The sequence below is a fragment of the Plectrocnemia conspersa genome, unplaced genomic scaffold (genome assembly GCF_051122295.1).
Source record: "Plectrocnemia conspersa isolate PC_06_02 unplaced genomic scaffold, ASM5112229v1 ptg000003l, whole genome shotgun sequence".
Taxonomy (NCBI): domain Eukaryota; kingdom Metazoa; phylum Arthropoda; class Insecta; order Trichoptera; family Polycentropodidae; genus Plectrocnemia; species Plectrocnemia conspersa.
In genome coordinates, this window is record NW_028277167.1 from 19,631,318 (window position 1) to 19,649,897 (window position 18,580).

An 18,580-nucleotide genomic window follows, 5' to 3' on the forward strand; every position below is an offset into this window, starting at 1 on the left:
TTTTTTTGGTAATACAGTAAAAAAATGATTTCTTCTAAAAAAGATCCTGATTTATTTATTAGTGTTTTTAAATTTAAGAATTGATATTTATCTTTATGTTTATTGAGATACAATATTTTGCATATTTTTACTACAATATCTCTAAGCATTTTATCAATTTCTCATTTAATGATTTGAAACAATAGATTTTTTAATAAATTCAGTTAAAATTATATTTTTTTCTTTGTCATTGAGTAAAATGAGGACCTATCATGTTTTTTTATAAATTTATATATTTTATTAATTTATTAATCTAATATAGCCAATTAAAAAAAAATATTCAACAAAAGCAGTATAAAATAATAGATTTTACGTTGTCTGGGGGTTCAATACATATTTTATAGCGATCAAAAAGTGCATGGGTACCTCTAAAAAATGTTGCACCTTTTTGTTGGACCTGAACATCTATTTTTCCACGTTTTTTTTGATCAACCAAAATATATGAAAATAACAATGAAATCTAACACTACACTTAGTAATGTTTTTAATTTATTTTAATGCAGAACTCAATTTCAAAACTTATACTCCTTTCATATATCTGGAAAGACATACATATATCACCATACTTAACTTTTATTCATAGATAAATTCCAACGTATTTTACCTTACCAATATGAATTAGAATTTCCTTCGTGTTCTTCGGTATGTCTAATTCATATTGGCATAGCCGTATGAGATACGCGACAATATTCGCCCCTCTAATATTTTTTTGTTCTGTTTAGGGATTTTATTAATTTTAAGCAGGATTAATTATTGAAATATTTTTTATATTTATTTTTTAAGCGCTAACACATCTAGCAGAGTTGAGTTTTCAGACATTATCAGGCATATCGGCTTACCCCACCAATGCTGTTAATCACGACAGCCCAGGTAGGAGGTCAGGTCAAGTCTCAGTCTGCTCAATGTACTAAAGCAAAATTCTGACCAGGTTAAGGTATTATTTGTTTATGGCGTAAAACTCCCGAGTCTTATATAAATACTAAGAAAAGATTGAATGACCATGTTAAAACTTTTTTTATCGTGAAAAATGCTTTATTTCTCAAGAAATTTTCTGATTTCTGGAAAATTTTCACAGAGCCTTTTTTTGTTTAAAATTATATTTGTACAAATATTTTTAAATAGTGTACAACTGCTTCAGGTGGGTCTGTGCCAGATGATTAAAAATATGAAAAATGTGAAAATATTATTGGAAGCTTTTTTCATAGAGGTCGGAAGTATTTGAATGGCAAATAAAAATTGTTTCGATTCTCTTAACTATTCTAATCGGTCTTATATATACTTTGGTAGTCTAAGAACTACATTAATATTCAGACAAGAAGAAGCTAATTCCTGTGGAAATTGACAGATTGCAAAAATGTGAGAGGGTCTTCCACAGAGTTACCCCATAAAATTTGCCTGTCGACGAATTTAAATTTCGCTTTTTCCAATGAGGTTTTTATCTTTATGAAAAAGTAGCAACAGTTGTTATTGATAGTTTTTTCTACTATTTGGGTATGTTTACGGGAGCCCGAAATTTATATATAATTTAAGGATCAGAACAGATCGATCTGAAATTGTGAAATTGAAAATTCTTATTTCTCGAGAAAAGAAAAACGCCGAGAAACCAGTCAAAGAACTTTTGAAAATTTACAGGACACTGATTTGACTTTTTATCGCACTTTTAAAGTTTCAATTAAATTTAAATTATAGTAAAATATATGAGTTAAAATTTGTTTGTTTAAGATTAATCCTATCGTGTTTGGAATATCGAAATTATAATAAAACTTAAATTAAAGTGATCGATTAGTATTATTCTAATCGATCACTTCAATTTAAGTTTTCCTATGTTTTATTAAATTCACATTGATTAAGTAATTTGTGAGCTAGTATGTAAAAATACGTACATAGTATGTTATTATGTACTCTAATAATGAGCTAAATGTGGCTAATACTATGCTTCTTTCGTGATAACTATTATATTATACATAGTATTACCACTGACTTGTCACATTTAATAGTCGGGAGTATCTTCATATGTATATGTCCTTTCGAGTTTTTTAGTATTACATAGAACATATGTATATCTCAAAAAGAAATTTCCAGGTTAAATGTGAGTAATGCATTTTAAAAAAAATATGAAAAGTAGCGATTTTTCAAAACTAAATTTAAAAATACATTCCAAGCGATAAATACTCATGTGACAATCTCCGGAATAGAACATAATAAAGTGAGTAGAGGAGACACGCTACAAGAATATCCATTATGTTTGATACACCAAAAAGCGTTATATAATATTCCCGGCAACGGCAATAAATAAAGACGTTTAACGCCCGCGACGAAACGGCTACCGCCGCACCGCGCTGGTCGGTAAATTACCGATTTATCAACATTTTATTGTGTTCTCCCCATAGTTGTGGATTGTCAAATAAAACTCGGGCCCAGGACAGTATCATCCTGGGACTAGAGAGCTGTCTCGGTTTTGGGATAAATCTGCCAGCGCGCGGTTCGGCGGCGTCAATCGCCAACAACAACACATGTCGGTGGGCGACGTTTAATTTACTATATTGTCTCCGATGACGTTGTTATATTACGAGAGAGCCATTATATACTTATACATACACAGTTGTCTATATATAAAGAAGCTTGCGCGTTAAATGTCTATATATAAGCGCGTTCGTTTAAAAATACAACAAGCTTTTCTAATATTGGACGAGGAAAATCGAGTTTGAGAGCGCGATTGGAATAAGAATCGGTGCACACCTTGATTACTATTTTATGATCTTGATAGTATTATATTGACATATAAAATGAGACACCATGATTTTTATCAGCCATTATGTACCTACTGATCATATACATTACATTTTAAGTCACAAGAATGGTTTTGACGATACATGCGAAGAGTTGGAACACTTTGAGGCATGGTGAACAAATTAAAAAAAATAATTAGTATAATTTAACATCTCGATTAAATTTTTAATAATAATGTGTGCTTATATGTTTAAGTATGTATATGTATTAAATGTTGAATAACACTTTTTTGAATAAAGACTATCTTGTTAAATCATGATGGTCAAATTTGTAATAAATAAGCAAAAATATAAAAAGCTGCTTTTAACCTAATGAGCAATGTCAAAATATCGTTTGAGAATAGTTTTTACCATTTGAAATTTACTTAAAGTATTCGCACACGCTCGGGCATGCACGTTCAGTCAATACATATTTGCACTATGATAGTCAGTATTTCTTAAAATATATATATATGTATATGTATATGTTACAGTGAATATATTTGTAAGTAATACCAGTGTTGCGTTTCAGTAAAAGCATATCTAAATACATGTTCACTGGTAGATGTATATATTTTTATTAACAAAAATATAATTTAACTAAAACAGGCAGAGAGAATATCAGGACAAAATATTACCGGAAAAACATTAGAAGACCATTTAGGTAAGTTAAGGATTGGTGAAGTGCTGGGATGTAAGTAATTAAAAAGAGACTTTAAATGTGTATATTATTTAGAGACACAAAGTATATCGATTTATTTGATCTATTTTAGTGAAGTATTGGGTAAAAGAGTTAAATAAATACGTTAAAAAAAAATACACAGTTAAAAGTTTGTTTGTTTTTTTGTATGAAGTTGAAATGGTTGAAACACACAGATTTTTTCACATGTGTTGTAAGTGTATATTCTAACTACACTTTTGGATTAAAATGGCTTTTTAATATCAACATGCTAATAAAATTTCATAAATATAATTGCTTTGGCGATCTCGAGAAAATATCATAGCTCCATTGTCTCTAAAAACAACACATGATCTTATGTTTTGTAAAAAGAATGGTTTAATTTCAATGCAGTGAGATTGCATAAAATATTTACTGCCTTTTCAGTGTGTAGGTACCGTTACGTTACGTTATGCACATATAGTTTTTCCGAGAAAAACCGTAAACGATTCCAAAAAGTGGGATCGCTCTTGGCATTAATCCAGATTTATTGACATCGTCGAGCGTTGCACTCTCTCACCAAACCATCCCGATTCGGTTATTTTCCTGATACACTTTACGACTTTTCCTCGATCGATCTCAGTCACTGTCGCGAATAAAACTTTTCCCAGAACGTCTTGAAAAGGTAGAGGAGTAGTTTACATAACTGGTGTCCCTGCGGCGGCACAGTTAGCGCCATACCTCGTCACCCCGCAGCAGCAACACTGATATGACCATAAAAAACGAAATGCACCGGTCTCGGGTTATGGTTATATTATTATATAGTGTGCAGTCGGTAGTGGTCAGCGGATGGCCTGGCCGCGTTGCGCAAGTTTCGTTTAGAGTTAGTGACCGGTAAACGACATTCTTGTTCATCCAACTTCGAAACAAACAACCTGTTCGCCGTGTTTGTTCACCTGCTCTCGAATTAATTCCAGACGCTCATTTCTCGAACGAAAACGAGAAAAGCCGCCCGATTTCGAAATAAATAATGCAACGACACCCAGGCAGGCCGATTTTGCCTGTACTGCCCGTACTACTATTCCACCTGTCTCGGACAATTAGCCGAGATGATTTCTCGCCTCGGACAATTATTACGGATTTTCGTAGGCGCTACTTTGTAATCGGTTTTGACCGATCGTTTATTAGAATCGAATGGGCGTGACTGTTTTGGGCGCTAATTTATACATTGAATGATTCGATTGTAAAAAATAAGACAACACAGTTATTTTTTATTAGGCTATAGGCGATTGCTTTTATACAATTGTAATAAATATTGTTTTCATCTTTAATATTTAAATATTATTTTCATATTTATTAAAAGTATAAATTGTGTGAAAATTACATTATTTCATTGCCAATTATTCTAAAGCATTTGATCTAAATATCTCCAAAACATGTAATCATAAAAAGGCACTAAAACACCAACATATCTAAAAATAAATTTTCGCAAGGCTGTAGAATATTAAATAGATAGAATCGTGCCAATTTATAAGATTATTTATTTTAAAATAGATAATTTAAATAAATAAAAACAATTTCACAATAAATGAAAAATTGGTTGAGAATGGAAAAAGTTTTCCACAAATGAGTTTCTAAAGTAGGTATATATGCTATAAGTAAATATATTATTGTATTGTCTTTTTTTGAAAAAGGAAGTAAAAATATATATTTTTGAATTTAACCTTTTGGTTGACGAGCCTTTGGGATTGGTATTTAAATATCGAAGTATTACATAAAAATGTTATTTTTCTCCCGAAGCAAAAATTATATAGCTAATTAAAAATGTATCTGGTTTCTTTTATTGTACAACAATGATGACTGATTCAGCAATTCTCACCAAAACATCAAAAGCCGATATATCGGATTTTGGCAACTGAAGGGTTAAAAAAAATGCTATGCTTATTCAAATTAGCTACATGTGAACATCGCATAACATTAATGATACTCTTCTCAATTTAACAAAAATACACCAAATAGTACTCAAGTATAAAACATAACTTCAAAACTAAATTTATCATCTAAATCTATACTAGTTATTTCGTTGTTTTTTAGGCTTTCATTTTATGCGAAAAAAAGTTTGGATTCTTAAAATCCAAAATCTAAAAATATTAAATATATTCTCATTTCCCATTTAACAGAAAGCTTGTCTAATATTTCAGAACATACTTTTTGAAGTAATTTATTTTTATCCAATTTAAAATTAAGATAGTTCATATATGTTATAATGCCATTAAATTACTCTTAAAATAGCCCATAATTCGTTACTTTTAAATGTCATACATAAGGATTTTATTTATTGCATTATCTTACTGATTTATTATATATAAAAAAATGTACTTCACTACTTAATTTCAGTGAATTTAAATATTCCACACTATTATTTCTTTTTGTGAACTTCACAACTATTAGGTTAGAGTAAATGTGCACAAATTGAATGCGAAGTACATTTAAATTGTTATTAACTAATGAAGGTATTGCAAATTATTGCGATTTTTCGGTGTTAAAAATAATTATTAATTATTTATTATTATTATTACTTTTCCGAAAGCTTAAATTTTTCCTACGTATAACGTAGATAGGCGTATTCGTTTTTCGCTTTTCACCGAATGATTCGACGGAAGACGACGAATGGCCATGCATTGTTATCCGAGCGGCGCAAAACCAGAACGTCGTCAGTGCAACGAATACTCCACGTAAAATTTCACCATGAAAACACAGTGGAACCATCGATCCGCTCTCCATTGTTGCGACTCGCGAATTTCCTCTTCGCGCACAACAATAGAACGCTGGATTTTGCGATGCGAAACGACGTAAGCGACATTTTTCTGTCTGGCGATTTCGATACGATTACTAATGCATTTAATAGGATATTAAAGAGCAATGTTGCATAAAATATGTTAATAACATTTTTTGCAGTGGTATATAACTTTTTATAAAAATGTAAGTCAAAATTAATGATTGGATCAAATACGCAATGAAATAAGTTTTATAGATGTTTCTACTGGTGCAATTAAAATTATTGTTTTTTAATAGAAGTTTAAATATTATTGTTACTTATTGACTTTGTAGTATTTCAAGTGGAATACAGATTTCATCAGCATACAGAAAACATGCTATGAAGCCTCCAATGTCAATATTTATAAATTGAGAAGCTCGAAGTCACTATGTCTTTGTATAATTACCTAGTGCGCACGACCCTAAGGCATATTTCTCTGATTTGGTTGCCAAATAATACAACCGACTTATTTTAATAGAAAATATCCAAAATACGTCTCAGATATATGAAGGAATATAATTTTTTTTATTTTTTTATTTTCTACAAAAATCAGGGCTTCCTGGGATACGATTTACTTGAGTCGCGTTGATGAGTGTATTTGAGAAACCACTTCTGCAAGCAGCTGGTAGGAAATATACACAATCTTAAGATTCTAGAATAAATTAATTTTTGTGTGCTACATAATTACCAGCGTTTACGTTCCCGAGTATTGTTTGAAGTACTGCGTGATACTGCACAATGGCTGATCAAACATGATCAAAGCAATGTAAAATTATTGCGAGTGTTTGAATTATAATTCATAACATTTTTTGAATCCTGGCGAAACCATTTTAGCTGAGTCTGCGACGTCTGATCCCCATTTATACTGGTCAATTGCGCAACTTTACATCTCATGATTGACCTTCCAACAGTTTGGCTATGAAATATTGCCTCATTCATGATTATGCTCACTAGAGTTATTGCCATCAGATTAGGACTTGTATAAGCACTTTGACAAAAATCTTTAAGAAATTGAGTTCATCAGCTTAGTGCGTAATATTCAGTCTACGGTAGTATTACTTGTTTTTTTGTCATTGTGAATGAACCACTAAATCCGAAAATAGTTGTTAAATACACAAATAAAAGTATTATGTTTATAGGTCAAAAACCTTGACTATCACTCGTAGAAATATATCTAAATGTCTAGTATCATTATCAGACTCTAAGAACACTCTTCACAAAAGTTGTCACACTAGCCGACAAATTGACTGTGGCGATGCCAATCAAAATATAATATGAACGTCAGTCGGCGTTGTTTTCATTGGCAGTTATACAATCAGAGGTCGCCCGCCGAAAAATGGCGCTCGACCGGCGCCAAAAATCGCCTGATTGGGGGCCGCGACTGGCGATTTGGGGCCACTGCAATTGGCGAAGGCGGGGCCTATTGTGTTCCGTACAGCATTGTGTTCCCTCCCCTCACCCTCACCCCCGCGCCCGGTGGACGCGCACGCGCCATCTACCTGTCCATTGTTGGCAAGGTCGCCTGTGTTCGCTAGTTTCTAATCTGTGGCTCGCGATCAGTCTCCGGACGTTAGTCGATAGGAGCTGCATGCGTGACTTATATTAGAATTTTTATTAATATTTAATATGATAAGCCCAATGCATCATTAGGGGGTAAACTATTCAATAACTGATATACGTATATTATATGATAAAATTTATTTTTGCTGTATGTGTATGTAGAAATCTGACAAATCTGACCATCATGACTTGACAGGTTTTCCCAATGCGTCATAATGGTAACTATCCAAACAAGTTATATTTAAGTGTTGTCTAAGGTTTAAAGAAAAAATATAGTTGTTAATACGAAATTATAAAATAAATATAAACAATAAATTTCGATGCGCGGCTTATACCTTTTTAAACTAATTTATTTAAACATTTTTTTAATCGTTGTGTAAGTAGTGTTTATAAATATAAAAATATTTTAAACTTATAAGCTCCTAGTTTATTTATATTTTTTAGCTAATATAATAAATATTGTATATTATAAAACAGTTATATGTATATTTTCTATATGTTTGTTAGCACTAAATTGCATATTTACGTCATCCTTTTTTTATTAGTTTTACTTCCAGGCTACTTTTAAATGCGCCAAATATAATTTTTCCTTGAAAATATGGACAAATTTATTTGTTAATATTTAAAATGATTTTAAACCGTTACATTTTATGAACTAATAAAATAATATTTTTAGGGTACTTTTTAATGCACTCCTGATGATTTTTTCTTAAAATAAGAGTATGTATTTAACATTTCATGAGTCGCGCTTTTTTAGTTAAATTTTCTAACTTAGTATTTAAATGTTTCGATTTTATATGTATCGAATACAAAAAGTAGCTAATTATTATACATATTTACATATGTGAATTTAATATTGTGAAATTTAATTTTTCACTAAAAGTTATTATTTTGAAATATATCATTTCGGGCTATTTTTAAATGCACCATTAACAAATTTCAAGATAATTTTATTCTCCGATAATAATATTTTCTATTTCTGATGATAAAAAAGGTATTAAAAAATAATTAACACCTTTGGGCTACTTTTAATTGTGTAATATATACTTTATTTCTAAAATAATTTAATTTTTAGATAACAAAAATTTTGACTAATTTATTGTAATTAAATTAAAATATTTCCTATTTTCGAAGATTGACTTTTAAAAATTATTTTGTAATTAATTAAATATTAGATCAATTGAACTATTTTTAGATGCAAAAATATTGTATTTTTACATTTTTCAGTTATTTTTTATGATAAAAAGTATTAAAAAAAATAATTAGATCCTTTGGGTTATTTTTTATTGCGCAATATTATTTCCAAGATAATTTCATTTTTGGTTAACAAAAATATTTACTATTTTCAAAGATTGACTTTTAAAAAGTATTTTTTAATTAATTAAATATTAGATCTATAAAATATAGTATTTTTACATTGTTTACTTATGAACTTGAGTAAATATTTACTCTTTTTATAAAACCACATTTTACATGTACATTTTTTAAATATACTATCATCATTTGAGCTACTTTTAAATGCGCATAAACTATTATTTTTTGTGCGATTTAACTTTATTAATGAAATATACGTATGTATATAGGTACTAATTTACTATTTCAACTGATTTTATATCGTTTCATACATTTTTTTAGTATGAATTCGTAAAAATTAGATTTTTAATAAGGCAAATTTTTTTAAATTGCATTTATTAAATACTTCTACAAACTACGTATTTATTTAATGTCAAACGAAGAATAAAAGTTAAGAAAAATTGGGACAAGATTTTTTTTATAATGTCTTTATTTTTTATTGGATATAGAGTTTTCTTTATTTTCTTGGTAAAGCACAAGTTCGAAAATACCTAGCTAAAATTTAATTTATATTTCGTTGGATTGATTTTTAATACACAATATTAGGTTAGATTTACGGAGGATTTTTTTTATAAATGTGATTCAATTTATGCACATTTAAATAAAAAGTTAAAGACAAGTACTATGATTTAAATGTGTTACAAATTACACAATAGCTTTATCATGAACTTATTTTATCGACATTGGAAAAAAGGATACAGTCCAAGTCGGTAAGCGAGTTTGTAATAATTATGTCTGCCGGAGTTAAATCAATGACAAACGCGATAATTACGAACATTTTATAGACACTTTCTAATGCTAGAGTCTCATTTGTAGGCGAGGGTAATTAACATCAGTGTTTCCCAACAGACGGCGCTTTCTCGCGAAACGTCGGCCTTATCTCGGCGAGAAAAATCGTCGTCCATAGAGTTGGACATCTTCTGTCGGCTTTTTTGAAAAGACTGGTCAGAAGCGAGGATCCGTGTCGGTCAGATAGTCGACCGACGGTAATTAATAAAGAGCAAAGACGGAATGTTACCTGTGGCCAAAGGTGAAGAAGACGACTGTTTCGAGAGAGCGATTCTCAAACTGTTAACGCACTCTTGGGCCCATGCGAATAATAATGAGAGAATTTTCCGAAATTTTGATTTTGAATTATTAACTTTACATACATTCTTGAAGTCATCAACGAACATATTATTTGACAATTTTGATTTATGGGAGAGAAAATTTCATTTATGAAACGCATCGAACTGACTTTTATTTAATGTCAAGACTATTATAATGATCATATATGAGCTACTTTTAAATGCGCTATCTTATTATGTTGTTACTTTGTCGAGTAAAGCTTATTAGATAAAAAAAGCTCAATAGCTTTCACACACATCGTCAAAAAATACATAAGCATTTCCGATTTATCCATATGGTTCTAAGTAAATGATCTGTGTTAGTTGTATCATTATAATGTAGTAGTTATTTTTAATTGTAAAAAAAATTCAATACAAATTTAAAATGATCAAATAATTGATATATTTATCGATTAGTTGATTGTTTTAAATTTGTATACCGAATCTTTTAGAGAGTTATTATACAAAACTGAGCTAATTTTCAATCGAAGTTCTTTTCTAGGAGTCTTCAATTGACACAGTATATTGCCCGCATCGACAGGTTCCAAGTTATATATATTACAAATTAATGGTCTGTTTTACATAATGTTATTCGGTAGTAGTTTAGCCGCTCGCTCGCTTCTGACGCAAATCCGACACTAAAAAACCGGTGTCTTTTCTTCCACTATCGAGCTTTATATCTTGATCTTGTATGTGGGTACAATGGACGACGGGCGCACTTGTTGAGAACCTTTGGACCGGGTGATTTATTCGGACTTCTTTATAAGAATCGTTGCCGGTGATGGATTGCCGCGTTGGCTTTAATGCCTTTGCGTTTGTTCTTTACGACCTCGGCGCTTTGCGAATAAATTTATTTTGGATTTTCGAGAGTCGCATAATAGCTGGAGATTTTCGCCTCTAGATAAGGTGACCTCTGATTATTTTTGAGCGTTCGCGTAAAAGACAATCAGGTGGATGTCGCCACCTAATAAAAAAATCATCAACAACATCGATTTTTTGTGATTTTTTTATAAAAAAATTACATATGTATAAACTGCTCGAAAATATTGTTGTATTTTATAAATACAGATTGTTTAAAACCAGTCGATCGGTTGTATTATATCAAAAGAAAAACATCTTTAGTTAAAATTCAAACATATTTAATTTCACTTGCGACTTAATATAGTACAAAGCGTTTAATTATTGCTAAGAATTACCGCATAAAATTTATATTGATAAAAATATTGTTTTTTTTTGTGCAAAAATAATAATTACAAAATGATCTAAATGTAGATCTATAGATGATCTGGAAAAACATTTTTTTATTAATTGCTATCCTATAAGTGCATTTTAGGCGTTTTAAGAAATTACACATGTTTAACAGATACGATTAGAATCAATGTCAGGCGTCGTGTTTCGTACAGAGCTTTTTATGCTAAACTTATTTTTTTTTTAATTTATGATAATTATAAGATTTATTGATTAAGAATTCATATTGATCTTTACCACAAATTAACCGATAATAGTAAACGTTTTCATAGACCATCGGCTCTCAATCTATACATAGATACGGTCAGTTTGATTAATTATGCCGATCAACAATTTCAACCGTAGTATTGAGAATGTGTAATCAAATATGATTTTGTCGGGTGTGGGAAAAGCCCACGGGGGATATTCGATTCGTATTACTAACTATATCCACAAACGTAATACGAATCGAATCTTTTATTCTCTTGTGGCCCACACGAGCTCCTTGTGTTTCTGGCGAATGGTACATCGGAAAAAATGTACCGCAGTTGATACTGTTGTATTTGTTCTTTGTTGCGTTAACCCATTGTGAGCAAGACGGATAATTATGGTTAGCAAGAATGTGTGTGTATGTATGTAGCATCTGCTCTTACAAACACAAGACGGACAGTGGTCCATTGTCGGCTGCTGGGAAGAAGAATAGGAGCGCATTAAGTAAACGTTGAACTTTGCCTCCGTTCAACTGGCAATATCAAAAATGGATTTGGATTTCTTGCTCGTTATTGTTGAGTGAAATCGCGCGGAAGGTGCCATTATCATTTTTTGTATAAGTATGTAGATATATGATTTAATACAAATAGTAAACTAAACACTGAAATTATAGGTAAGTCAAACTGTGACGTAGAAGTGACGACATAGTCTTGTATACAATGTGTTTATAAGATCAACGATTCAATTTTAAAAAAACATATGTACATAATATATTGATAGGTTCAAAGTATATTTAAAAGTAGTTTGATTATATATTTGATTTTTAAATTTAGATATTAGTTTAACTTTCATAAAAAAACACATTTGTACTTTTAATTTTCAGTGTAATTTCAACTTTCATATTAACATATTGAATACAGTGAATTACTTTCGGTAATTATGAAAAAAAATGTTTTATAATAATCATTAATTTTTACCCCTCAACGTTTTAAAGTCAATTTTGGAACATATGTTTTTTTTGTATACCCAATGGTAAAATCAGTGAAAGTCAAACTGTAGATCACATAACAATGAAATAATATTTCGTTTAAAAATGGTTGGGAGCCAGATCTACTTTAAATATATAATTTCACTGGTAATACACATACAATGTGAAATATGTATATTACGCTTTTAATAACCATATTATCAGATAGGGCTATATCCGATTTTGGATTTATCGGAATATGGTACTCTCCAGTTTGGTTTTAGTGCAAAAATATAACGATTTATATTTAAAATAGCAGCATTCCTAACATACAAAACTATTTTTTTAAATATTGTGAAAAAGCTGCGAACATTGAGAACGGAAGGGACCATTTTCGCCTGAATTTTACAAACTCGAAGCATTTGAGAAAGTGCGCTTTTAGACGAAACAAAAAACACATTAAATACCGCTAATTATTTGCGATAGTAAAAACATTTTTTTAAATATTTATAAAAAAATATTACAAAAAGTTTTAATGTAAAATTTGGAATGAGATTTTTTAATGATTGTTTTTTTTTGTATACGCATTGATAAAGTTCAACTAAGAATCGCATATGAATAAAATAAAAAAACATTTTTATTTAAAAAAAATGGGGGCCTTAGATCTAATTGAAACAGGTTGAGAGCATTTCAGGGCAAAATATTAGCGACAAAACATTGGAAGATCTTTGAGATAAGCTCGGGATTGATGGATGTGTGTATGAAGGCACTTTTTATACTTGTCCTACACATGGAACCTCTCGCGCTGCCCATGTACACGCGTATCGCTGAAGATTTCGCTCCTTTACTTTATAAAGTTGAATACTATTCGATCGTTTTATCACAAATTTCATTCTGTTTTGATTTACGTATCTTACAAGAGTATAATAATATTAATGTCTAGCCAACTTTGGTTTTGTTTATGTTATGTGTTTAAAAACTATTGTCATTTTAATCATAAATCACTCCTACGTGTTTTTGAAAAATATGGCAAGATTATTACTAAATGTCCTCTATTGAATAAAATATATTGTTAATTTTAATATATTTTAGATAAATGTTAGTCACATTGTATTTTTTATAATGTTATGATAATAGAGTTATAACAATACAAATAGTAAATACGAGATAAGGTTTGTTACATTTTTTCGCTTTCTATCACAGGCGAAGTTATTAAGTTATTAAACCTAAACAATGAACTATATTAACTAAATAAATTAAGAAAATAAATAAATAAATAAATAAGTAAGCTCATATGTTCATCGTAAGACAATTATTATTTTTAATCAATGTTGGCTTTTAAAAGGGACTGTGAAACTGCACCATAAAAAGTACAAATTAATTGATGTTGATTAGTTTAAGTATCCACATTTATAAAATCTATAAAAAACAGGAAAATACTTTATATTTAAAGTCGATCTAAAAATAGGTTAATTAATATGTTTTTTAAATTAAATATTTATACAGTCTATCTAAATATAGATCTATCCCAAACAATTCCCACAATGTGCCGCATTGTTATCTGAAACACATGTGTTTTGCACGACAAAGTCAGACGACCAAATGTGTCGCTGCGTTTCCAGTAGTCGCCAACCAATCGACGATTTACATAATTGTCTAATATTGATAATAGGCAGACGTGGGACGCGGATTTGGCAATAGGCGCCGATTCTAAAAAATATAATAACATCCGCCGATAACCGAACGTCTCATTAAAATAAATAGACAATTATAGAGATTTGTCGCTTCCTACTGCTATACGCTGTGGGAAGATTGCACAAGCGAATATCTACAGTTATTGTCTCAATAAATATTTTTAGAAAAAAATCTAAATTAGAAAATTGGAGTAAATAAAATCGGGCCATAACAATATGGGATGAAATGACGAAAAGCAGACGCGCCGTGTCTGTTATTTAGTACGTTCCGATCGCTAGTGTATATAAATTTCTGTGTGTGTTTCGTTCAAATTTGTAGGACTATCCTGTGTGACAGAGGTGGCGAAACTTTGGAGGGCGTGCGCCGTTTTTTCATATAGGTTTTGGAGTGTTTGTTAGCGCACAGGATAGGGGAATAATGGATTGTGTCAGTGATTATTTGGTCGGAAATCTAGGCAGGGTTGTCGGCGTTTTAAAATTTACATATATGAAATCAATTGGGAAGCTTTTAAAATATATATCTTATACATGTTTTTAGTAGCAGTTAAATAATTATAATTTAGAGCAAGATGATCAACAATATATAACAAAATATGCTCTTAATTCCAGAAGGTAAAGTAGAAAAGATATAAAGCAATTATATATTAGTTTGATGAAAAAATTGAGAACAATCAATCAAACGACTTCACGCCTGCACAAATTTACGTTTTAAAACAGAATAAATATGAAAACTTGGCATAAACACCAAAACTGAACACAAACATTTGAGATAAGCGTTAAAAAATACTAAAAAACTCGATACTTCCGATCGTTTCTTTGTGTAAGTTTGCATAAATATAAGATTGACAAATTCAGGCAAAAATGGTTTGCTCCATTCTCAACTTCCGCAGCATTTTAAATATGGTAAAAATTAATTTTATGTCGAATAGAAATGCAGTTATATTAATTATAAATTACAGCAACTAAAAATTGAAACGTACAACTTAGTTTGATCCTTTTAAATCAGTCCGGATTTTTTAATTCATAGAAACTTTTCGATAATATATGTCAAATTTATTATCCAAAAGCAATTGAAAAATATATAAAAAAAACATACAGCTATTCTACTTAACGTAAATATGTAGCAATAACCATTGGTTTCATCATATTAAGTCATTGCATAAAATACATAATTTTAATTGTATAGGATTCATGGACTCAATCTTTAAATAGTTTCATCGAATTGAGATATTTATTGACGAATGGAAAAAATGGGCATTCAAAAGTAGCTAAAAACATTATGTATCTTACCATATTTCGGTTTGTCTTTATTTGGGGCTTCTTTAAAATGCGCCACCTTGCTATTTCAATGTGTGTGGAAAAAATAAGACAATGCTATGAATCACCAAACCATGATAAGCTATTTAAAAATTATCCCTAATTTAGATATGATAAAGGAGTATAAGTAGGTTTTAAAATGGTTCGAACTTTAATTCATTGCAATAAAGTTATATGTATGTTTATTTTATTTTTCGCGTTTTACTGTACGTAGTTTATCTGACAGATCCGCGAACAAAATGAGTAATTTTTAGACATTTTTATAATTACTAGGAATTTTTATCCAAAAGTAAAATTGAGCAATTTTATCGTTTATATTAATAATATAATCAAAGAAAACTATAAATATATAAATCAGCCAATTCTAGGAATATAATAATCGCATAAAATTATTTGAGTAAGAAAGCAAATGTTCTCATAATCCAGATGATCCAGACCTTGATTTTTTTGCTCAAACTTCCAGACACGTGATGATTTTTTTCACCCATCCGAATTTGTACAGAAAAAGCTCAACTTTCGCCCCGGATCGTTAACAACGACCGAATCTGCAGGTAGTCCCCACAAGACACATGTGCTGAACAGACTTGGGCAATCCGAACGGATGTGACGGTGCCAGGTGTTTGAAATCACGGTCCGCGAGCCGAGCGCGACACACGTGTTTCCGAAATGTCAAGACCTCTCTCCAAGCCAAGATACGGCCCCGTGATAAACGCGGTATGTGTGAAAAATATTTACTACATTGAAACAGATTGTGCACATATACATTGTGTCACTACATCCGCATAAGCGCGGAGCTTTTTTTAATGGGTACGTTCGAGCTTTTTGAAAGCTCCGAGGGAGTGAGTGCATAAAAGCGAAATTGTAGATTGTAAAAGTTGATAATAGAAATGAGGGTGCATGCCGACTCCTGTCCGTGCATATATAAAACCTATTTTGCAAATTATCAACTGTAAAATCAGTTTTTTTTTAATCAAAATGGAACTCTTTTTTTGTCTGAAAAGTAATATTTTTATTTATGTGTATTCGCTTCGCTTTGATTCGCTTCGAATGAAAAAATAAATTATTCTTGAGATTAGGAAGTGTTTCAGTGATATTTTACTTTATAAATATATTTAGAATATATTTTATAATATGAAGAAAAAAATATTCAGGCGATGTTTGTAAAAAAAATCCGAATTTTAAAACGACTCTGAATTATGAGCGCGTGAGAGTTGTCTCATAACGGAGCTGTTAACGCATCTTGTCTTCAAATTACTTCAGATTTATGGAACAATCTGATTGAAACAATGTATTTATGTATATAAATAACACTTGAAGTAGACCGTGAAGTTACATTCATATATTACACTTTTTATATTACGTTTTAAAGTTAAAAATATATACTAATGCGTTGATAGGTGAGAATATTATAATGCGTATTCTCTACGTAGAAAATAAATACATTATTTCTATTTTCTCTATAAATAAGATCAGTACAACTTTCATAACTAATATGAAACTATATAGATATTATCAATTAAATTAATAAATAATATCAAACCTTGTAAATTTATATATTATTAGATGACTAATTATGGCGATGGGCAGGAGTTCCTAAAAAATCTTTAAGGAGCAACAACAAAGGCCCCTCCCCGTGAAAAAGACAAATACACTTTTGACACGGCCAAACGATCGTATCTATCCATCATTGTCCATTACTCATCTCACAAACATATCCACCGGACAATATATTAAAGGCATTCTCTTTGAATTGTGGCTGCCTCGCTCTCTTATCTGCGAGGGCACACCAACCTGCTGTATGGCCTTATTAATATACCCAAATGAATGCAGGGTCTTTCATCCCGGGGCCCCTATTGTGATTCGAGAACAAGGCTTCAGGGGTTAGACTGAAAGGATGTATAACCGACAAAAGCCTTGCCCCGAGAGCACAAAGACCGGCATTTTCCCAGAAGGAACTCATCAATGGGAAATGCTCCGTTGACCATTCAGCACTTGTTTAACAATTTATTCACGGAGGGCACAAAGGGTTCGCTCGGTTACTTTGTGTGTGAAATTAAATTTGTTTATAGTGCTTGATGTGTTTATATATACATTGCGAAACATTGTGATTCGTTGATGTAAAATATGACTTACCTTGGGATAGTCTTGTTGGGCTAAGAGCTGCTCTCTGACGAGCTGAAGCTGTAGGATCATTTCTGAGAGGCGCCTTTCCTTTTCTGATAAGCTTTCGCCGGTGCCTCCTAATATACCACCACCAGCTAAAGCTTGTTGAAGAGCTGCTGCTTCTAAAGCTGCTTGTGTTTCTGCAGATACGTAGTCACTGAAAATATAAACAAAATATTTTATATATACATACATACATATATGTTAAATTATTAAATAAAGATGACACATAATTATTAAATATTCTCTGACGAAATAAATTAATCTCTATAGATTTATTTTGGTAAAAATCAGATTGCTCTCAATAAATGCAGAATATATTAAGATAGACAATGCCTCTAAATACATCGTAAAAATGTTTAATTACAAACATATGCTATACATCTTCACGAAACTGACTTAGATATAGCATTTTATAGGAAAAATCGCCATTATTAAAAATTAAATATAAATCTAACCTAACCTAATTAACGATGTATATAATTTGAAAACTGTGTAATAATAATATTATTTAAATTCACAATTAATTGTAGTGCAAAATATTAGGATTTACACATTGACGCAGCCGCTTCCCTCTTCACGTCAACCCTGTGCCAGTTATGACATATATAAACATATACAAGGCTACTATGACAATGCGTAACAATCAAATTGTATGCGACTCAAAATTGTAGCATAATAATATTAATTTATGATAAAC

General features: G+C 30.7%; 1 protein-coding gene across 7 annotated transcripts in view; it reads right to left on the minus strand.

Annotated features, from left to right (window-relative positions):
* The window catches only part of Sox102F (transcription factor Sox102F), a 297,246-nt gene that overhangs the window by 78,795 nt on the left and 199,871 nt on the right, over positions 1-18,580 (minus strand). For all 7 annotated transcript variants that reach the window (XM_088182700.1, XM_088182701.1, XM_088182699.1 and 4 more), the window contains one exon: positions 17,851-18,037. In XM_088182700.1, coding sequence (XP_088038826.1) covers positions 17,851-18,037 — 187 coding nt within the window. The remainder of the gene's footprint in view (positions 1-17,850; positions 18,038-18,580) is intronic.